The sequence below is a fragment of the Coloeus monedula genome (genome assembly GCF_965178545.1).
Source record: "Coloeus monedula genome assembly, chromosome: 4".
Classification (NCBI taxonomy): domain Eukaryota; kingdom Metazoa; phylum Chordata; class Aves; order Passeriformes; family Corvidae; genus Coloeus; species Coloeus monedula.
In genome coordinates, this window is record NC_138784.1 from 67,352,699 (window position 1) to 67,376,768 (window position 24,070).

Genomic DNA, 24,070 nt, shown 5'->3' on the forward strand with positions numbered 1-24,070 from the left:
ACATTAATTGATCACAGGTTCTATATTCCTGACCTCAACGTCCTTAATTACATTATAGACAACCATCTCTGCTCCTGCTCAATATTCTGAACAGTTCACTGAGTTTTAAATGCACAAAATGGTCGTTGCCACACATTTCATTTCTGGCTTCAGCAGTTGTGATCTTGTGCTTTGTTTCTAAAAATAGAGCTGCTCCAACTACCTGAGCTGGAAAGCTAATTACGGAGCTGGTAAACAGTTCTCCTCCCCATTGAGCAAATGGCAGAATAAGGAGCCTGCTAATGCACTAGGGCTCCCATGGTCCTGTGGGTCTCTGAAATGTATCAAGTGTCATTTATTTAATCGTTTGTGGCTATTTGCATCATGGATAAATTACCATTTAAGTAAATAACTGCTTGATTGTTGTATCAACAAATCAGGGAGAAAAAGAACAGTCAGCTCATTTTAAGAAAAAGTATTCTAGCCTAATTCTCTGCCTGCACAAATCAAAACAACTTCACTGAAGTAAATAGCATATTGTTGATTTTGACTAGGTAAGAGTCTAGTTCTATTTTCTGCAGTAGAGGGGTTATCAGAGGACTGACTGCAGCAGCTCTAAGACTTTTTGAAAGTTATTTCTGTCACATACACACAAGAACAAACAACTGCCACTGTAAGAAAGCACCTTCTTCCCTTAAAAGAACTCTCAGCCATGTCTTGCAGTACAGCAGCATGTTGGCTGGAAAAAACTCCCTGCTGAGAGATCTTAAGGTAGAAGTGCCCACGGGGGTTAGATTCTCCTCTCCATTTGAGAGTGAAACACTGGTTTCTCTGTTCCATCGGACTGATCCTTATCATGTAGCCTAATATAAGCTTTGTTGGCAACAAGGGTTTAGCCATCACTCAGACAATAAAATTCCACCCATTTTCAGCCATTACTGAGGAAACAACTTGTAGATGACACAGAAGCAACTGTCAGAATAACTGTGATACATCTGCAGGCCCAAAGAAAAACTAAAATTATGTTTAAGATGCATTATGTTTGTTCATCCAAAATCACTTCTGGGGCCAAGAAGGCATGTAGCTTCTGGAATTTTATTTTTTATCTGATTACACAGTATAGAAATAAAAGAATTAGGTAGAAAACCACCAGAAAGACCAATTTTAAAAAGCATTTCTATTTCTCCTTCCTAACCCCCAAAGAAAGAGACAAGTAAATAAAACCTCCAATATGGTACTGAACACATTAGAAGAACTTGGTGGACAAAAAGAGTATGCAAGTGAGCATAAACTATTTTCTCACCATCATGTTTCTGTCATGTAAAAGCAATATACTACATACTGTGCATCCAGGGAAAGAACTGCTATCTGAGCATAAATACATTATTTACACCGCTCAGTTGGGAGATGTTCTGTCTGTCCAATCTTTATGCAAAGAAAAGTCAGGATGCCTTCAGCCAACTAAACCACCTCCTGTTGTGAAGGAAAAGTAAGTTGACACTTCTTAGCAAAACTGATTGGAAAAAAGAAGGCAAGGCAGAAAATGTCGACAGAGGTGGAAATGTGTAGTACAAGGAAGAAGAAAATGCAAGCAGGAACCAAAAGAGAAACAAAGAAAGGCATGAGGAAGTCAGATTAGGAAAATCAATCATATTTCAAGCTCTGCATATTCTAAAGAACAGAAAAAGAGAGAATCTTCTAACAAAAACAGTGATGGAAAAACAGAAACTGAGTACCAGCCTTCTCATCCTAACCAGAAGAATTCCAGGAATCTTGTCTGCACACCACAAGGCAGGCTCACACCATCACAACTAAGTCAACTCTAAGAAGGCAAGTCATGCACCAAGACTTATGTAGTTGTCATTTGAGCAGCATTTCACCAGAACTGACACATCTTGTTTCCATGGTACTCTGTGTATGCATACTAGTGTGCATCTGAAAAAAGCCATATGCATTTTTCACATTTAAACCCACATAAGTGTGTGTGTGCTTACACACAGTTGGGCAATGATGAAGCATTGTGTGTGTTTGATGGTATTCAGTGCATAAACAATGTTAAAAATCAATTTTCAATCACTGATCAATCTTCCTGCATTTTCAGGCCTTTCTTTCTGACCTAAGTGACCAAACGCATTAGACAACACATTCATGAATTGGATAAAATGTGCTTATTATAGTAGGACAAAGACCTCTCAAATAACAGTATATTCCAGAAAATAATCCACAGCAAAGAGCATGTGCAAACAACATAAGCAGTATTTTCCCTGCAGTGTGCTATTTCTTCCCACATTTATTCTCACCTTAAGGCAGAGATGTGATATCCTTTAACCCTGGCAGTCATTTGTCATTTATTCATTCAGATTTTAAAGGCAGAGCATTGACAACCACAGTCTTCATGTGCTGCACAGACCAACTTAAGCATTTCAACTGCTCACAAGTATTTTTAAGTGGTCTGCTTCTGTTGAATTAAACCTGCCAAATTCATAGGGCAAGTAAGATGTGCCTCCACCTTTCAATTAAGCTAATATAAAGTTTCCAATCCCCTGTCAAAAAGAAATTACATGGAGAAAAGAAGTGGGTAAAAACATGCAATGTGAGGAAACTGTTGAAAATAAGTCGTGTAATTCTTTTAAATATAAGTAGCTGTCTCAGGCAATCACAGAAAAAAGCACTTTCAAAGTGACAGTCTTTAATGAATGAAGTAACTTTATGAGCCTTTCATTGTTCTTGCCAAAAAATTACATCTTTCACCACACAGGTATCACTCAAACTTCAACCTTCCTAATGAGCGCATCAGCATATGCAAAGACTCCAGAGCCAGAATAAGATGAATGGAATAAATTTGGGGATATACTAAACAGGAGGGAAGGGCAATAACTAAGAATTAACACATTCCTTCATTCAATAGTTTTTTGAATCAGAGGCACTGATTAAAAAAGTACATGTTAGCAGACAACACAGAAGTATATCAAAAAGAAGCTTAGACTGAAAGTACAGTAGTTTGCTGTGTCATAGCAGCACCAATTTCATAGGAGTTGATAACCATATCTGCTTATGTCTCAAAGCCCTAGCAACCACCTATACCAGACCTCCTTATATGCCAAAAATTCATCAGAAGTACTATCTGACAAGTGGGTCTCTGAAATGTATCTTCATACAACACAGATCCTTAATTTTAAAAGACCTCAGATGATGAAATGCTCAAGAAAATTTCTTAACAATTCAATAGCTAAACCCCAGGTATTTATGTCTCCACAGCACAGGGAGCCTGTAGGTAGGAATACAGGGTAAACACAGAGTCCGTCACCTTACCTCAGCTATGTGCGGCATTGGGTTAAATCCACAGAGATTGCACACAACTTTCTTGCACTCGGTACAGGTATTAAAGTTGGGGGGATCCTTAGAACCAATATTTAGTCCAGTTTTACAAAGGGGACAAGACATTTCAGGCTGGCTGGCTTTGTCTGGTTCCAACAGCCCATCAGGTTTCTTAGCTTCAGCAGCCTGAGGCTTGCTATCTTTAGCCAAACCAGGTTTCTTTTCTAAATCAGATCCTTTAGTTAAAACACTATCCACTTTTGATGGCTCTGATTTTTCAGTTGTAAGAGGCTTGGCTTCTTTCTTTACAGGAACAACTTTTGGAGGAGGCTGAGCCTGACCAGTCTCTTTGGGGGCTGTTTGAGGGGCGGGAGGCTGTGGTGGAGGCTGGGGCTGCTTTGCTGCAGGAGGGGCCCCTGATGTCTGAGACCCTGGCTGACCCGCTGTGGAAATTAAATTTGAGGCCTGGCTGAAGAATGAAGCTCCAAATCCAAAGAGTTTCCCAGTAACTGTTTCTTGTGGTGTTGTAGGCTGAGGCTTAGGGGCATCAGTGATGCCTCCCAGATTAAGGCTGAAACGCCTTGACTGCTCCGGAGTTTTCTGAGGTGGCTGCGGCTGAGGTGCCGGCTGTGCTGGCCCTGGCCTGGGTCCTGCCCCTGCTTGTGGGCCCTTGGGAGCTGCTTTTGTATCAGGCTTTGGGGCTGGTTTTGTTGGTAACTTTTTAGGATCATCTTTTGTTTGTGTTGGCTCAACAGGCTTTTGAGCTTTAGCATCTGGTCTAGCCCCAGGCTGAGACGCAAGCTTGGGATCTGACTTCTGCCGAGACACTTGTGGAACAGGTTTGGAATCTGGTTTATCCCCGGCTGGATGTGTGTCCTGCGACGGCTTTGCTAGCTCAGGCTTTGGGGAGTCTGTCACTTTCTGCTGAGTTGGCGGTCTGGGACCTGCCAAATCCTGTTTCTGCTCTAGAGCTGCAGAGGTAGATACAGTGTCTGCTGTAGGCTTCTGTACACTGGGCTGTTTTTGCTTATCTTCAGCCTGTGTTGGCTTGACCTGATCAGATTTTGGAGTGGCATCTCTGGTTTGTTGGGAGATCTCAGTGGGCTCTGCACGGGGTTGTTTTGATTTTACAGGGGGAGACCCAGGCAAGGGAGTTTGCTTTTTTTGTGGCGGAGGTTTTTTTGGATCTGCTAACTGTGAAGGATCAGGTTTTGAAGTAATATCTTTCTTTTGAACAGGCTGTGGCTGGGGAGATGGTTTAGCCGTTGAAGGTGGAATGGGTGTCTTCTGTTTGGGTACAGGTGGCTGTGGCCCAGGACCATGACCTGCTGCTAGGTCACCTCCTAATGCTCTTTGCATCTGGCAGTTTAAACAGAGCCATTCACTGATCTGAAAAAAAATAAAGGCATTATAATTAAGATAAGACAAAGTTAATTAAGAGAACATAATAGTAAGTTATTCTAATATAGGACTTGCTGCAATATTTGAAACTTCTGTGTAAAAAGGGAGAAATGTCACTAATAATGTTTTGCAATTAACATGCACAGCTGATTATTTTCATTCTTCTCCACATTGCTGTGAGTCAAGCTATCACTGAACCCATGATTCTAATGGTTTCACATTCAGTTTACACACAGCTGAATATTGGAGGATGAAAACCCAACAGAATGAAAAAAATGCACTGGAATTTCATGGGACCTAGCAGTGATTCATTTATAGCAATGATTTGCCAGAATAATGACAAATATTGCTAAAATAGTTTAACACATCAAGTCTGCTGACAGAAAACAATAATCAGAATTAAAACACAGTAAATGCATAATTATCTTTAAGCATACATCTATCAAGCTCTTCACACAGCTTATGCTTTTGGTAATGGTTTAAATTACAGAGCACAGGTATTGGCAGTACATATGTATCCAATGAATTAGGCACAGAGGTGTAAACTGGCATTATGTTTACATTTATGTTTATAATAACACAGACTTATGCTTTACCACCAATTTCAGAGGGCAAGTCTTCATCCAAAATCAGTGAGGAGCTTTGCCTGAGCCCTGATGGTATTTCAAGAGCCATAATTAGGTTTCCCAAAACCCCTCTGTTATTAGAAGTTTCTAGGGTAATTACTATACCTCTGTATACAATGGGCCCCTCTTTTCACACAGAGGAAAAGGAGTAAGGCAAATAATGTATTTACCCATGCTTCTCATCAATTACAGTACCTCACAACTTCAAAACATTTTTTGTCATTCCAAGCAGTATTACATTAGAGGGAAATCATATTTCTGGTAAGACAGAAAAGCCCAGCTTCCCCATCTGAGAAAAGATCAAACTGCCTAAAACATGTGGTCACGTGCTACTTTCCACACTTTCCATCACTAGCAGAAACATTATAGGCAGCAAAAATGCCATTCAATATGGTACAGAGTCCCATGGGCCTGCACCTGCAAGCAGATATTTAAGCAGGTCACCTGTAGCTCTTCTCCTAGTCTTTAGTCTGTGTGTGAAATGCAGGGTACCAGCTACAGCATTTGCACGCACCACTGCAACAGAGGGAACTGCAGGTAGGAAAACACTCAACATAAGTCTCTTTTCCCTTAAGGGTGAAGATTCCTGGATGCTGTTCCTCACTCAAGTCTCAATGATCTTCAATATCTTTTACAACATAAATGATTCTGTGATGCTATGAAATCTCTACCACACACCATGGAACAAATAGAGGCACTACATGCAAAGAAAGATTTTGTCTGTGTAATATTGGAGCTCACTGGAAGGAAAGAGCTCTGATGTCATGGAATGAGGCAATGAATTCATTACTTTGGTGTGCCTTGCCAGCCTTGGATTTTTGCAGCAGCAAAAATTAAGAGTTGGATGCAGCCCCCTAAAACACAGTTAATTCAATTATTCTGATAAACATGGTTTAAAAACACACTCTGGTATATAAATTCACTATTACTAACAGCTCCACATGGCGATGCCAAATTTTGGCCTCAGCTGTAAAGTTACCATTCATAATAAGGCTGCTCTTATCTTCCATTTTCAGTGCAATTTTTTTTAGATTGTTTAAACAGTTCTCTGATCTATTTGCAAACCATATAGCAAATGACTGTTAAAAAGTGAAAACAACTGAAAAAAACCTGGAACACATATTTAAGCTCTGCTTTGAATTATGAAAGGAATTAATTTCAGACCTGTACAGAGGATTTGAGCAAGGATTACATTTAGCTTAACTCCCATTTTGTTTGATTAGTGATCACTTCCCTTACCTGATTTTAGATATTAGTAACATAATTTAATTAAGATACATACTAATACCATTTCTGGATGAATCCTTAAGGTTTTTATAGGGTTTAAGTGTAATCAAAGACCAGGCTGTCACAGTGGTCTGGCTTGGCAAAGAAACTAAGATTTCTTATGTTCGGGAGGTTGGCTCCACTCTACAGTGGAGAAAGACAAGATCCTGTGAGGAGCTTTTTAATGGACCTAAGCAAGGAATGGCTTTTTCCTCTATCCGCAGAATTTTTACAGATATTTGAAAAATGCACTTTCCACAGGGATTCACTGCTTCTGCTTCTTTTTGACACCATGGCAATAAAAGGTGCCTACCTGTTGTCTGTCATTCAGCTTCCAGGAAATCTAAATTAAAGTCACTACACCACCTTTAAAGCCTCAAATGAAGTAGCTGTAGGGCTGATGGGGCTAAAAAATGAATAGTTTGAATAATTCTTACATTTAAGTCGTGCAGATTCCAATTGCATTTATAAGCATTTAAGGTTGTCTTCAACCTGCAGCTGGTCCAGTCTGATTCCACTACCTACCTGGAGTCCAAACAAACATTACTTCTATGCTACAGATTTCAAAACAACCTTGCGCAGAAGAGAAAACCTTAACCCTCAACCATTCATTTTTCCTTATTAAAAAAAAAAAAAATTATATACATATACACATATATGTGCATTCTTGGTATGAAACTGAAGCCTCCAAAACTAAAACTGAATTTGCTACTCCTTCAGCTGAACTTCAAAATGGAAAATGTAGGAAGTTTCACTAACCTGTATTATTTTTTAAATCTTTCTGGTTTAAACATAGAATTCCTCCCATGCATTTTAGTGAGAGGAATTAAGTGCCAAAACCATCAAGTCATTATAGGTTACACATATCTTCAAAGAAATACAAAACTGCACAAACTATAGTCCTGTTGTTGGAACAGCAGGAGTTCAAAATGAAATGTGCTATGTGATATAGTTTTCTATCAAACACTTGCCTGTTTGTTCTACTGGAATTACAGAGATTTTTCATAAATTTTAACAGGAGCAGGCTTCCATTTAATACAGATGCTCTTACACATTATTACAGATGAAGTAAAACTTGCTGCTGCTGTAGATACCAAAAAATACAGTTTTTTCTTTATCCTTAAAGGTGTTCCTGGGCAACAGTTCTGTGACTTCCTAGTTTCTTTCTCCACATTTCTAATACCTTTATGTAGGATTAAAAAGCAAAAGTTTCCAGAGGAACTTGTGAGCTTTAGAAGTTCCTGTCTGTGAAGGAGATTCCTCTTTGATGCTGAGAAACCCAAGCTGTCTGTTTTTAGCCAGTATATAGGGGTGGGAGCTGGGTCTTATTTCTAGAAGAAATCAGTAAGATTTTCTTCATTCTGAGACCCATGCCATTAAGTGCCATAACTAGGACTGTAAATTTGACAGATTTCATGTAGCAATTTTGTTCAGATTTCAACTCCTCAACAAAAAAAAAATGGTACTTTGTTTTCTAACTGCTGTAGAAACTATGTGCCCTCAGAACAACAAAGAAGTAATTAAAATTTATTTTATGTATTCATCAACTGTAGCATCAACTCTTCTAGTTTGAAGCACTAAATGAATTTATTCAGTATTTTACTAACAACATCCATGGAGAATTACTTAGAAGAAAATTATAACAGTAGATAGATGATGAATGCATAAAGAAAGTCAAGCTAACAGCTGACACCAATAACAAATAAGAACTTCAGTTCAGTCCTGCTCTCTATCCTAAACAGAGCCAACACAATTGAAGGCAATCCAGTGCCTATTCCTTTCTTCAAAAAGGGTTCAGATTTGTTCTAACAACACAAACCTATCAAAAGCAATAGGAAAGTTGTCAGCAAGCACATTGCCTGGGCATGCTTAATTTCTATCCCTGCAGATGACTTAGGGGAGGAAGAGAATCTATGTTGATTCTGTGATTCCAGATGTACATGAGAAATAAATTTTGACTTGCCGATTGAACATATTTCATATAAAAATTACTGGCAAACAATATGAATGTGGCTTTCAGAAGCCATTTTAACAGTCCTTTTGCAGAGCAGAGCTGCACTCTAAGGGAACAGGTCTCATTCTCATTTAGACCAGTCATTTGCTGCTATAAAAAGAAACTTAAAGATATACATAAAAATATTAATATAAATGTAAAGATTTATAAAGCCTTTGCATTACCACAGATATGTAAGTGGACTTTGCTGTAATTGCTCAGCTCCAAAGCTTTATCGACAAAATCAGTTTCTAGTCTGAAAACACAGCAACTTATTTGGTCCCTGGAAACTTCAAAGAGCTGAGATGAATCTAGATTTGGTTCTTAGCAGACATTTTTGCAAAGATGATGAGAGAAACATGAAAAATAAAGTACTCAAGCACACGATTTTATGCAGCTTTGTGCAGTGTGAGACAAGAAACTAAATCAGAAAATCCTGTTATGAACAAAAAAGAACTATCACAAACCAAATTAAATTAGTATACCAACATACAAGTGAAAATATCGTCTAAAGAAGTCTGTGCAATACTGGAGACAAAGTTTTTTCTTCTACACCATCCTTCCATGAATAAGATCTCAGCTGTTCAAACTGAATCAAACATTTAACTATTGTACACAGTATGCAACTGATCCTCATTTCAGGCAAACAGATCATCACTACAAAATACATATTTACCTTCCTTTCAAGTATCAGATGAGTTTATCAGGGAACACTGACTCAAGATGCTCACAAACATGACACTAGATTCTAGTCAGCAGCATGGTCCGTGGGTATCCATTCCACAAACCACAGCAGTGGTTACAAGCTCTGTAGCTTGGTGCTAAACCAATGCTGGTGCAAACATTTTAAACAGACATATTGAAAAACTATTCTTAAATGTTACTTAGCTATTCTAAAGCTACTACACTATGGTAAATTATATGATGCGGTTATTATAGTCTTAAAAATACTTCACTACTCTGCTTAAATTACCAACACAAAAATCTGTAGTTTGCACATGAATTATGAATATTTGGAGAACTATTCTTTTATAGCTTACATAATTAGAATCATAAAGCAAAATAGTGTACATAATCTTTTTACTTTTTTTATTTTTGAATGTCAGTATCTCAGGATATCTAAAAATTAGTTTTTATAGCCAAGGATATGATTAAGCTGCCTCATGCACATAGCAAGGAAGAAGACTTTTAAAAAGCTCAGTGCACTGCATCATGCAGCAATGCAACAAATGCTCATTGCTTCCATCAACTTCACTGAGATTTGATATACCAGAAACCCATGAATGATTAACAAAAAATCTAACTACAAATCAAGAGAGCGGCAAAGAGAAGGTTAACAAAGTTCATCTGTGCTGCACTGAGCAAATCATGAAAAGGATTAAGCTGTCTGGGGAGAGCAGGGCTGGGCTGCGCTGCCCGCCCAGCGACCGCCCAGCAAACACCATCTCCACATCACATGGCCTCCCATAGTAGTAAATTACAGTTGCTGAGCAACAGCAATACTGGCGCAGATGGCTGACTGCAGTTGACATCTTTAGCTATGCAGATTAATTTATTATTTACTTGTGTTAAAAACTGGACGGGCCAGCTTTCTAGACTAATGAGAAAACACTCCAACATATTGTAGAATATTGCTCAATTAAATTATAGGGAAACTATTCCCCATGCAGAGGGGTTTTGCCTCTATGTTCTGCCCCTTACGTAAAAGAGAAAAAAAGAGGGAAAAAAACCCACAGGGCATCACCGCTATTCCTCTATCTAATCCTTAAAGTCAAGCAGAACTGTAGGCACGCAGTCTTCCTCGAAGACAGAAACAATTTTGGAATTTGTTTAAGAATATTCCATGGAGAGAAACAGTTCTATACTTCCATAACCCTTCTATTTGAGGATCTTTACAATTTTCCCAAATGTGGCAGCTGTGGCTAGGGGCAGAACTATAAGAACTATACTAACTTCATTTCATCACAAAAATCGTGACTAATATCCATTTGCATAGAAATTGCAGTGTTAGTAGCACTGGAACACCCCAAGTACTCTTTGTACCAAAGCAAATATTTCACACTTTCATGGTTTTTAAATGACAACTAAACAAGTCTTGTTTGCATCTGCCCTCTGATCAGTTTGAACAGACTAAAGTCCATCAGTTTTACAGAACTCCTCTAGCTTTACTTCAGCACTGTTAAGAGCCGGTATCTAAATTAATACTTTGAAAAATTTAAAAAAGTTTTGGTTTTTGTTGGAGTTTTTTTAAACTCATTTCTATACAACTTATGACGATTACAACAGCTAATAATCAGATTTAGGTCCTTGATTTTTTTTCTAGTTTGTTCTGCTTTACTTACATAACCCTTATATTCCTCCCTCCAAGTTCACACAGGGTGTACAGTTTCAAAGCTATTCTTCCAGATATTAAAAAACTTAAGATTTTGTTGCATATCACTACCCACAGTGATGGCAGTTTTATTCTTGTTTATATATAATTTCCAGTCCAAGTTGCATTCTGGTTCTTATGCACTATTACAACACAGCAGGGTCTAGACTGCAAACCACAGGGAACCAACTTCAACCAACAGCTTCCTTTACTGTCATGTAATCAACGAAGATTTAATAGACTAATTTCTATTAATTTTATTGTAAGTATAAGCAAAACTTAACTGGATTCACCACAGGAATTATATCCACCTTCTTTATTTTAAATTATTATATATTGTTCTCCCTATACAACCTAAAAATAATGAAAACAACTGAAGAAAATTAATGCTCTTCTGACTGTTTAAATTCTGTTTAGTTACTGACCCTACTTCATGCCCAAGTATGTTTAGGATATTAAGAGCTGCAGGACTTTAATAAAAACAAATACAAATACCAAAAATCATTATAAAGATTTGAACTAAAATATTATATTTTTAATTAAATGTTGTGATATTATTGTAAATAAAAAGAGGCAGAAAGAAAGGAAAAAATTTTTTAAAAAAAGGCAATAGTATGTAGTACAATTGATACGGAAAATTTCTAGCCCTACCAAAAAAGTTAAAAAAATAGATATGCCCTCCCCCACAAAAATTTACAATAATAACAAAAAAAGAAAATAGTTCAGATTGGGTTAAAAATGTTTCATGTTGAATTGAAAAATAAATGTGCAATCCAGTAAAAAGTTCTATTTGATCAGAGACCATACAGTCCACTTTGAGACAGTCAACTGTTTGGGGTTTCTTATCCCTCCTCTTGGAGTTTTTACCCCTCCTCTGTTTTCCATTAGGAAAGTCAGCTTTGGTATAGACACACTGTTTGAAAAAAATAGTCACAAACAATAAAGTATTTTTCAGAATTCACCTTACCTCCACCAAGAAGAACTTTTGGCAAGTAAACAAATCCTACATCAATACACAGCTTCACATTATCTGAAGGTACAATTTTCATTAAGTATCTATGTATAAAATTATATTGGGCTCCACAATGAATTTTGAATGGTTTCTCAAAAGAACACCAAAACAATGAAAAAAATATGATCTAATGTAGATAAAATTCATGTAGAATAATCCCTCCTCAAAAACCACCTAGAAGACAGGCATCCACATATGCACAGATACACATCAGAGGTGGGCTCAAGTAGGAGAGCCCATACACAGCCAAGTGTCCAACATTAACAGCTTTAACACTCTACCTGATCATCAGCTTTACAGATGACCATCATAAAGAACGTAACGACTTTGTTATTACACTTTAAACCCTTGCTCACTCCGTGTTGCACGTATTTTCCAATAACTACTTCACGGGGAATGAAAATTGACTCCATCTATTGAGCATATGCACTGATCATTTAGACTTAACTATAGCAGTTCATGCTTGTTGCCTTTTTTCCTCAAGATGTCTTTGTTCATTTTCAGAAAGCCTACTCCTATTCGAATGTTCTAAAGGGCTGAATCTTTTTTGGGAAGTGCTGGTTTCTGTTGCTAATGGCTCATGGGAGTGCTTTTGGGAAAATAAAATGGAAAAAAAATTAGAAAAATAAGTCTCCATGTACTAAAATATGCACTCCCTACAAGGTTCTGATATACATGAAAGGAAAGTGGAAAGAGTACCAGTCCTCAAACCTTCTTATATAATTTTCTCCATTACTTTATGCAACTGTTGCTAGGCAGTCATGTGCCATGGTGATGAGTGGAGTATGAATACCTAGACAGATTAGAGAGACATATGCTACTGAACACTTATGTATGGTGTGTTTTCTCTCCAGACTGCTGTACAAAAGCAAGATACCAACTATCCTTCTTCCCCAAGAGGACTGCAATGTCAGATGGTTCAGAGAAACAGTCCAAGGGATCTGACCTTGTGGCAATACAGGTATCACTTTCTGCTCTTAGTTACAGAGTTCTCTCTAGTGAGTTAAAACAGACAGAGTGCATATATTACTGCATTTTAAGTAGAGGTTTAAAAGAATAAAATTAATTAATTTTTTTTTATCTGCACTTTTTATAATGGTTTTACAATGTATGCAATCTACTTCCTAAGCCATTTTTAAAGCTTGTTAAATTCTTTTCAGAATCATCTAGAAGTATAGAACACAAAAATATAGAAAGATCTATATTGGAAAAATTATTCACTCGATTAGTTTTGAAGACTGATCTACCTTGTAAGAAACTTGTAAGAAGACTATCTTAGGAAAGCAATTCAAGCAGCTGCACTAGGGAAAATGTTAGAGAACAAAAGTCAATTTTTTTTCTAAACAAATGGATTCCACTCCTCACGCCCAATTTGAAATTATTGCTTCCAATCAGCAATGTGTTTAACATAAGCAATAAAATCAGCAGTTATAAAGGACACGAGAAAAGCACAATGCAGAATTCCAGAATCATGAAACATGGCAAAAAGAAGAGCGGGGAAAGCCAAGTACAACAGTAAAGTCAGTAAGCACATGGGTAAGACACAGATTTTTGGTCAATAATACTTCAGAAGAGCTTAAAATACAAGAAGCCAAAATAAAAAAACTTGCACCATAAACAAGAAAACTGACAGCCAAGTCACAAACCATGATTTTTCTGATAAACAGGAAGAAATGGATAAAGTATTGTAAAAGAGGAATCAAAAGATTTTGTTAATAAGCTAAATACTTAAAGGAAACAGAAACTAGAAAGAAATTTTGATAATAACTTAAGAGGGAACCTTGGCAGCTGAAATAAGTGAATTTTTTTGTATGTGCCAGAGCGGGTTCTATTAACTTTGATCCCAATGTTCAGTAATAAAGTCAGATGTGATTTTTGTCGTACTTCAATGGCAGACTGGAGCAGGACACCTACAATGAAGTTTCAGCAAGACAGCTGGTGGTGCAAAGCTGAGCAAATGAGAGAAGCCTGAGTGGGAGTCAGGAGATTGGAACTAATAGCTGAATAAATTAGATGTCCAATACCTTCATTTACTGAAATGATTTCATTATGAAATAAATGCATATCCTGTGTTTATTTCAATGTGTAATATGAAATTCAAATCTTCTTTTACATATGTATGCAATCAGTTAGTCTTAAATGCAGCTGTATTTATTGTCTAAAAGTCCTGAATTTCACACTTACAGAGTACCTACTTCAAAAACTAGTAGTTATTCACAGAATTTCCAAACACTTGGAAATCTTACATAAACTCTCTCTCAAAACCTAGTTCATTTGAACATACCAAAGTTGTTGACTATTTCCATGGGAAATCTGAAGCTTTTAAAGGAAGACAAACTTGGGGCTCTGAGAGACTTCAGGAGCACACTATGGAAATGAACAACTCAGCACTCACAAATAAATGTAAGAAATTCTGGCCTAAAAACATTGGCAGAATTTGAAGGCAAAGGTTTGTAATAAAACTTCCTCTTTGACTTGCATATCAATACATCACGCTTCTTGCCTGTTATATATAAATATATCTTTTTTTACACCAACAGTCCAGAATGACCTTTCTTCATGTAGACACTGAAATACAGACAGCTGGTAAGTTGCAGAGGCTCTGAAGTTTCTGCACACAGATGTTCAAGTCACTCCTTTTCCAGTCCAGGCTTTAGTGCCAGCTATCTCAATCCTCGAATTCCTTAAACTCAAAGAAGATGTTACACTTCTAAACCAAGCAATGTGCTATCAGTGGTTACTGCAATTAGTCTTTCAGGCTTAAATTTGCAATTTTAACAACAAATCAATAGATCATATTGCTGGATGCAAAAAGTCTGCTGTTTGTTACCAGGTACCCACAAATAAACGTGCACTGGAAAGAAAACCAACAGCTTGCAATGTCCTTAAATCATTGAGGTGCTGAGTACACAGGTTGCCCAGCAAGGCTGTCAAGCCCCCATCCTTAAAGATATCCAAAACTGGCTAAATCTGCTTTAGGTGACACTACTTTGAGCAGAAGCTCAGAGTACACCATACCCAGAGGACCTTTCCAGCTTCAGAAATTCTTTGATTCAATTTTGAATGTATAGGTAGTATTTACCAGGTTCAAAATACAGTAGCAGTCTGTACTTCTTCCTGTGTGCATCTCAGACCGGCTAAACTAATACCAAAGCAAGACCAAAAAAAAGTTTTTCAAATATCCCTTCTATTTATCAGTAGTTAGCCCTTTGGTGCCAGGTCTACTATGCTTGAATTTCTATAAATTGACGAAAGTGTTGGTACTGAAAAAAAACCCAAACTACATTGCAAATTTAAAATTAGCCTATCAGGATGCACAAAAAGCTGTTCAGCTGTTCAAGCAGTAAGAAGATATCAAAAAGTCACATGAAGACTTATTCCCATGCAGAGCAATAAAGAATATATATAAGCAATAAATCAAGTTACTACAAACATCACGTTAAAATAAATTCATTTGAAGTCCTAATATTGCTTTATATTATATTTTATAACATTTTTATGTTATAGACTTGTAGCAAGAATGGTGATCAAGATTAGAAATAGTCCACAAAGATCTTATGCCACAAGAATGAAATAACCCATGTACCACCAAGCCAAACTCATGACTCTGGCTTTCAACTAACAAACACTCACTGACACAGTTGTAAAGCCAATCTACTCCACATCCTTTCTTAAGCCACACAATGGAGTTATGAAGACTGATTTTTTTTTTTTTTTTTTTTTTTTTTTTTTTTTTTTTTGCTTAGTTAGTTCTTATGGCAGAAAAAATGATTTATCTATAAATGTATTTGCACATGGGGTTTGTGGTCCGATTATAAACATAGAGAGCAGGTGCTTAAAATCAATCAAAATAAGACAAAAGTCATATTGGGGTTTCTCCTCTTTTGACATGAAGAGAACAAATTTCTAAATCTATATGAGCAGAGAATTATTATCTTCTTTTTTTTCCTCCAGTTTCACCATTTTACTCATAAGCAGTTTTCTGAAGTAGCATTAATTTTTTCACTGAACTTGTTAAATTATCATGATGATGTACCGTAGCACATCTGATGTTTCAACATAACAGAGGTAAACTTCATTCTTTGCTCTGGTAGTGAGCACCAGTTTGAAAATTACTCACCTCTGTGATATGAGGATTAGGATTGAATCCACACAGGCTGCAGACTACAGTGTGACACTGGGTGCATGTGTTGTAGTTGGCCTTTTCAGGAGTGTGCAGCAGCAGCTTGGTGGTTGTACAGAGAGGGCAGAAGGTTTCCTTTGGGACGGACTCGGTGGGTTGGCTTGCACCAGCTTGCTTTTGCTCCAGAGGTTTTTCAGGCCCTGGTTGCTGGCCAGATGGTTTTGTAGGTCCTGGTTGTTGTGCTGGGGGCTTTGTGGGCCCTGCAGTCTGAGAAGGTGGTTTCGTAGGTCCTGCCTGGGGTGGCACTTGTTTTACAGGCCCTGTTTGCTGCAGAGGTGGCTTCCCAGATCCAGGCTGTGGTGGCTGTTTTGCAGGTCCTGTTTGCTGAGCAGATGGCTTTACAGGTCCAGGTTGCTGAGAAGGCTGTTTTGGAGGCCCTGCCTGCTGCGAAGATGGCTTTACAGGACCCCCTTGCCGTGCAGGCTGCTGCGATGGTTGTTTCGCAGGTCCCGGCTGCTGTGATGATGGTTTTGTGGGAGGTGGTGCTTGAGATGTTGTTTTAGCGCTGTCTGGTTGCTGTGGGGATGGTTTTGTTGGGCCTGATGACAGTTTTGCAGAAGTTTGTTGCTGAACAGGTTTCGCTGGTTCTGATGGTTGTGGCTGAGATTTTTGTGGTCCTCGTGGCTGGGGTGGTTGTTTCACTTGCTCTTGCTTAGCATCTGCTGGTTGGCCATGGCCTGGTTTCTGAGCTTGCTTTGGTTCCCCAGGCTGCTGCTGCTGCTGAGGCACGGGCTTGGAAGACTCCGTTTGTTGGAGGGTAGGTCTTTGTTGTCCTTGTTGTTGAACAGCTGGCTTCGGAGACTGTGGTTGAGTTGGATGTTTCGCAGGGCTTCTCTGCTCCTCAGGTTTCCCTTGCTCTTTTGGGGTAACTTTTTGTTTCCTACTGGCGTCTTCATGGGTTGTATCTGAATCCGATATCAAATCAAAAGGATTGAATTTGTTCACAACTGAAGTGACTGCACTCAATGGGTTGGCTTCTGAGAGAAAACTGGGCATCATACTTGGCTTCTGATCTTCCTTAAAATCAGTCCTGGACTTTGATTCACGTAGACTAAGAGAAGAAGGGCTCCGTCCAGGTGCCCGTTGTTCTGTCTTCAGCACATCTACTGTTCTGCTTTTACTTAAACCGGGTGGTCCTGGATCTGGAGGCTTACCCGGCTGTCTGGGATGGCGGCTTGAATCAAGTTCAGGATGTCTGCAGAGAGAAAATGTAATAAAATTAAAATAGTGCATAATACTAGAAAAATTAGATAAAATAAGATATATCAGTAACCCTGGAAGTGCACTGCTAGTGCTGTGAAGTTTCTCAGTGCTTAAGTGTTTTCAAGACCAAGGTTTATAACAAGGTGCATGTAAAAGATATTTAAATAATCATTGTTCTTTAAAGGCTCATACAAGTATTCAGTCATAGATTGTTTTATTCTTTAGAAAACAATCTAATACAACAACATTCAACCACATACCTTTTCTTTCAGAATTCTGAAGAATTCAAAGCTAGAACTTCCAATTATACCTATACCCAAGTGATTAACTCTCCCCCCTACTCCTTGGGATACAAAACCAGGGAGACAGAAGACTAAAAGAAACAGAAGTGTCAAAATTAGCAGATCAAATAATAATAATGCACATAATAATGCAATATAATAATGCGCACAGTAGTTCAATATAAAAAAAAAAATAATGCACAATGCAAAATGTTTATGTACTTGTGTTCTGGCTACTTGTACAAAATTTGGATATATTTACAATTCAATATGCAGCAGGGATTTAAACTCCTAAAATTGATACATGTTAAGGAGTATATGCTTCTTTGTAAAGTATTTCTTTTGGCACCCATCCATTCACAAATCAGAAGTTTTCCATCAGATAAAACAGATGTCAGTTCACAGTCAGCCCTGAACTTTTTTTTTTTTTCCTTTGCAAATAGCTACCATAGTTCTTCTCAGCCTCATCCCAACAATTCACACTGTTGGGATGTATTAAAAAAAAAAAAAATCAAATCTTATTACATTAGAGAACTGGGAAAAAATCCTTGCAACAGTATTTTGCTATATGTTCATGCAGGAGAAGATTAAATTAAGAATGTAGGAACCAAAATCAAGACCATGGCTTCATATGTGGCACAGTATTTTACTTGTTGCTATACTGGGCTGTAGCTGGGGAAATAATATTGTATTCGCTGCTAATGTCCAGGGATGTAATAAAATATTCTATTCAGTGCTATCACTGAGCTTCTGCTGGAAGATATGGTGCTCTCTTCAGTGTCACAGAAATGTTGCAACTATAAAATTTTCACTTGTCACTTTGAGAAAACGATTCAACTCTGATCTTAGTTTTCCAGACATGAAATTTCTTCTTGAGTATTCATGAGCAAGATAATCACTTACTACATTTAACTGCATTCCTTGACAAATAAATTAATAAATGCACAATTTTAAGAGTTTTGTCAGAAGTCTGCAGAATCATCTACAGTAGCCACATTAAAAAATGTATTTTACATTGTTAATGTCACCATGGGATTACCAGTATTTCTGATTAATATTTAGTTTCCATTACATGGCTAGCAATGGCAAGACAAAAGGACAAAGCTAACTGGTAGAAATTTTTGTGCATGTAATTCTCACAACGGGATTGCTCATAATCTTGTATCTGACTTTTTCTGTTAATTAAAATTTCCAGAAATACTTGCTAAGGACAAACTATTTCCAGCCTTCCACAACTCCATTTATCCTTTCCCATCCTTGTGTACGTATTGACCACAATACTTGGAAGTTTACAACCTTAATGTGCAATCCACTGAAGTGAGTAGGTGTTTTTCCACTGGCGTCAGTGAACATTGATTAACTCACAAAGAGGAGAGTTTAGAAAATCCCAATGATAATCTAATTCTTCCAAATATCTGGCATTTTTGCTGGCTAAAAAAACAATTTTATACTCTCATTAGCACCTAGGTAGGTCTACCTACAGTTCTGTTTCTTGTTATTTAGATAAGCACTCTAGGTTTATCTGAGGAGGCGCTGCTTACCATATGAAAACATTTCAATTGGTCTGTTAGCAGCAGCTTGGTAACACTTCCAGCATTCATGTTTGTAAATGTTCAAATTCTTGGAAGGTTTCATTCAACAATGATAAGAGTGAAAAGGGAGGGGAGGGAAAAGAAATCAACAGTACTATTGAAATTCAGGTCCAGAAAGAGGGTATCATGCCCAAATCTTAAGAGTGTGAAGGTAGAAGGGGGTGGGGGGGGGGGGGTTGGAGGGGGGGTGTGGAACAAAAAAAACAAGCAAAAAGCCCCCAACTGCTTTTAGAAATTTAACTTGGAAATTAGCAAGAAAAAGTAACTGTGGATCCCTACTAGAGTAGAATTTTTATCAAATAATGCGTTCCATAAATTTCCACCTGATCAGATATCAGGACCTGGAATAAGATTAAAACCCATGAATCTAGGATATAAACTCAGGTGATTGTCAAGGCTGCTGGTGTATCCTGAAGACCTGACTTGTCTTGCCTCTGTACGTAACAATGTTTCTAAGCAATGGAGACAGAGCATGGTTAACTAGTGGAAGAAAAAGCTTTGAAAAGACAAGCTTCTTGAGAAAGGTTACTTCTGTCAAAAGCCAGGACTTGCTCCATTTAGTTTCAGGTACCTGAGAGTTGAAGTCTTCTTTCCTACAACCATTTTACAACCAACTACAGACTGACATTGCAAAATTTTAATTGAGCTGGAGAATCAGAATCCTCTAACTAAATCTTGTATCTATTTGACAAGAATTTTCTAACTTTCAAACATTTTGAATCATGAAAGCGCACAATTGTTTTAAAGCCTTCAAACCAGACCCAACAAACAAAATAATTTAGTTCTCCCTCACAGAATGTTTTTCTTTGTGCTGCTGTGTTTCCCCTCACTTTGGTCTTGATTCATGGAACTTATCTCTATTTATTTACATATTACAGCCAAATCAAAGCTTACTTTGGAGTAAGCAGAGATTTAACAAAAAGACCAATAGTGTAGTTCTTCAATTCCATAACTACAAACACCAATTAAGAAGGTGTCACCTCAAGACCAAAGGCATGCCTTTTCCCTATTCATCAGTATAAATAACTTCAAAGACAAATGCAGTAATAATGCAACTCAAAGATAGCTAGATCTTTTCGTATCTACAGACAACATAGGGAAGATAGCCCAGTGGCGAATTTTTTTTTTGGTCAATAGAACAATGACACTAAAAATACATATTTCTTCTGGAAAATACACCATAAATATACTTCAAAAGTGTGACATTCATCAAGACTTCTTAGCATTTCTTATCAAAATGCAGCAAATTTTTTTTTATTGCTATCTACTGTGACCAACTTACTGAGCTGGGGGAATAAAAAAAAACCAATAAACGCCATCAAGCATCTGTATTAGATGGTCATATATTCAGTTGGTCATCTAATCCTTTCAGATATAGAATAACTCCTCAGGAAGTGAACACTGGCACAGTTACAGAATCATTTGATGAAGCTAGAACAAATGGAACTTGCTTACAAATTGACTGTGTTTGTTTCAGATAAATTTCCCAACCATTAATTTTCTGAAGACAGGCAACTTAAATAGGATAGAAAAATTTCCATAGATCCTAAACATCTCACTGGAAGCCCAAGAATAAAATGTTCATTAAAGAAAAAAAAATTAAAACCTAGAAGGTACATCTGAATTAGTTCACTGTAGGTGCTCTAAATCTAAATGTTTATATTAAAATTCACAAGATTTAAAAGCTCAAAGCCTACAGAAGTTCTAGAATGTACAGCATTGATTTTAAGGTGGTAAAGGTCCAAGTATGTTAACTGGCACATATATTACTTACTATTAAAAATTCTGTATTTGCAAAAATTGTTACCTCAGGATACCATCAATCATGAGGAATTTCTATACTTTACGGTTACTTTGGGTGCAAGAATGAGAGCATTTAGAATAGGAAATAATTATTAGACTCTAATGTTATAATGGGAATCACAAAGGAAAAATCCAGTTAACATGTTAAAAACTAACAGACACTCCAATAAGGACACTGCCAAAATCCAAAGCTATATGAACTGAAAGCCTGAGTTCCTCTTTTGATCACACTCTGTTGCTTAGCATTTGGACTGGGAAAAAAAAAAAAAAAAACTAGTACCAGTTTTAGTGTGGAAGAGGGCGATCCTTAATCCTTAGAAGAGTCTTACTCCAAAGGTTTTGTTTGGATCAGGTTCTTGATAATTACCCCTAACATTCTTGGGAGATCTCAACAGTAAAGGAAACAGCAAGAGGAGAAAATAAAGGCACAAACCAAGAGACAAGACAAGTAGTAACTTCATTACAGTGGGACAGGCACGAAGATACTATGATGGGAACTGCTATAATAGTCAAAGTTGACATTCTGACGTAAGGTAAAAGGCTGTCATTCACAAATTTAGAGTCCCTTTACTTTAAATAGAGGGTGGAAGTATGGTATGCTAACAAGATCAAAGTAGCTTCTCATATAAATATTTTTGTAGGAAAGCAGCCATTTATAAATGCAGAGATATTCACATTGCAATGAGTTCAGCCTATTCTAAAGACTTCCATGAACACTTATCTTTATTTTTCATGCAAATGTTCCAGTAAAAAGTAAGTTTCAAAGTACTTGTGTCTTTGTTCATAGACTGTTATATAAAAGGGAATTTTGAGCTTAGTTTCCCGGAACTAAAGAATATTTCTTTTCCTCATTAACATCTATAGAAGCTGTGCAGAGACCTGAATTGAATGGAAAATTTTATTTTACACACAGTGCTAATGCTTGATCAATAATTAAGCAAGACATAAAATAGGAAGATTTGACTTCCAGTTTTAAAAAATGGAGACCATCATCTCAGGTATAATCTCAGTGACTCCAGTAATTTGCCCAAGAATTAATTTAGTCCCACCCTCCTTGCCTCTCTTCTAGAATTCACTTATATAAACCTTAAATTATATAAACTGAATATGCGTTTATGTGGGGTGAGGTCAATGCACCGTGAAACAGTCAGTCGAGGAGGTTCCCTTCTGCTTCCTCCTTCAAGACAAACAACACACCCAGCCCCGGAGCCGGAGAGCAACAGAGGCGCTGGCCTTGGATGACGGGCTGGGGCGGGGGGTTTCGGGACCGAGGACAGCGACACGGAGCCGGGCAGGGCTGGCGGCTCACGGCCGCGGACAGCGACACGGGGCCGGGGGAGGGCCGGTGCTTCAGCACCACAGACAGGGGCAGCCCTGAGGAGCGGGGAGCGGGCTTGTTGCACGTCGGGCTGTGAATTCGCTGAGGGGCAGGGAATGAACGGGGAAGGAAATTACCCCAGCCTTCGGAGAGGCACAATGAGGTAAAGCCATGACTATCCAGAACACTGAATGCCGTAGCAATCAATTTAATCTATAATTTGGCCTCTCCCCTTCCAAATGAAAAAGGAAAAAAAAAAAAGAAAAAAACCGAGAATAAAAATAAGGGTGAAAAAATAGACTGAAACAGACCTCCTCAATCCATGACTATTTAATGAAGCCAAATGATAGTTGTAGAGGTTCAGAATTGGCAGAGTAACGGCCAGCAAATGTGTTATGCCCAAAAGCTTTGGAAGATTCAACAAGATTCTCTCTCTCCAGACGCTTGCAGAACCCATCCGCCCCGGTGAGAGCCTCCGTGGCTACTACCAGAGCTGTGGGGTATCCAGCCCCGTAAACCACACAGCCGCACACAGAAAACCACAACAGTGTCTGCACATCTCTCTCCGCCCCGACACAGAAACTGCCCGTGCTCCAGATCAGTGCAAGGGAGGAAAAGAGGGCGCAGCCCACGGAACCGGGGACCGCCGTTATTATCAGAGACCACTGTAGTGGGGAAAGCCAGAGGGTGCAGGCTCCGTCCTGGTGCCCGAGCCCGTGCAGCCACCCCTTCCCTCCCTCTGCCAGCAAAATGGAACGCCGGCTCCGGGTGCAGCGGGCCCAGATCGTATTGCGACTCGCCCCCCGCCCCACCGCGAGGAGACGGAGAAGGGGGAAGGGAGGAGCGGGAGAAGGGAGATTTTCCGTGCATGCCTTTGCATGGGAGGCGGCTCCGCGCCGGCGAGGTTCCCTCTGGGCAGCCCCTGCGCCCTTGACATGACAGCGGCGATCTGCCTCCTCTCCTCCTCGCTCAGCTGGCTCAGGTCCGCCTCCACCCCGGCCGGGACCAGGCTCTGCAAGGGGGCCGCGGGGCCGCCGCCATCCCCGGCTGCCGCCGCCCCTTCGGGGAAGGCGCCCATCCCTTCGCCTCCTTCCAGGCTCGCCTCGTTGCCCATGGCCGCCGCGGCTCGCCGCCTCTCCCTTCGGGCGCAGACCGGGCTGGGGGGCGGCTCGCAGCCCCGCTCCCCCGCGGGCGCTCAGGGCTCCGCGGCCGCCACCACGGCCCCGCGCGGCGGCAGCGCCGGGGCCGGGCTGGGGCTCGCTGGCTGCCGCCGCGGCTGCCGGGGGAGTGCGGCGGTGCCGCCCGCCGCGCTCCGCCGCCCCGCGCAGCGCAGCGCATGCTCCGGGCGGGCGGCTCCCCCCGCGCTCCTGGCCCGCCCCGCGCCCCGGCCTTTAAAGGCACCGCCGCCCCCGCCCCGCGCACCCGCCGCATCTTCAGCGACCGAACGGGGACCCGCTGCCACTCCCGCGGGTGCTGCCTCCCGTTCTCCTCTCCTCTGTGTACGAGGACGTGCTCGCCAGCAGTTAAAGCTTGAAGGAGTCTCGCTCGCCCAAAGCAAGAAGTAAGAGGGACTGAAAGACACGCCTGGAGGACACCCGCCCAAGCTACCCGTTCAGAGTAGAATCAATCAACGATCTCAGGTTGCTCCATGTCCTGAACAGCAGAGTTTTGAATGTCCCTATAGACGGAGATTTTACAGCTTCTCTGGGTCTGTGTTTCTCTAC

The 24,070-nt window shown here is 39.4% G+C and overlaps 1 protein-coding gene across 1 annotated transcript in view; it reads right to left on the reverse strand.

Annotated features, from left to right (window-relative positions):
* Positions 1-23,460, reverse strand: part of PCLO (piccolo presynaptic cytomatrix protein) — a gene marked incomplete at both ends in the record, with an annotated part of 318,636 nt that extends 295,176 nt beyond the window's left edge. The window contains 3 exons of the mRNA XM_082280339.1: positions 3,292-4,686; positions 16,087-17,344; positions 23,219-23,460. Coding sequence (XP_082136465.1) covers positions 3,292-4,686; positions 16,087-17,344; positions 23,219-23,460 — 2,895 coding nt within the window. The remainder of the gene's footprint in view (positions 1-3,291; positions 4,687-16,086; positions 17,345-23,218) is intronic.
* Positions 23,461-24,070: the final 610 nt, after the last annotated feature.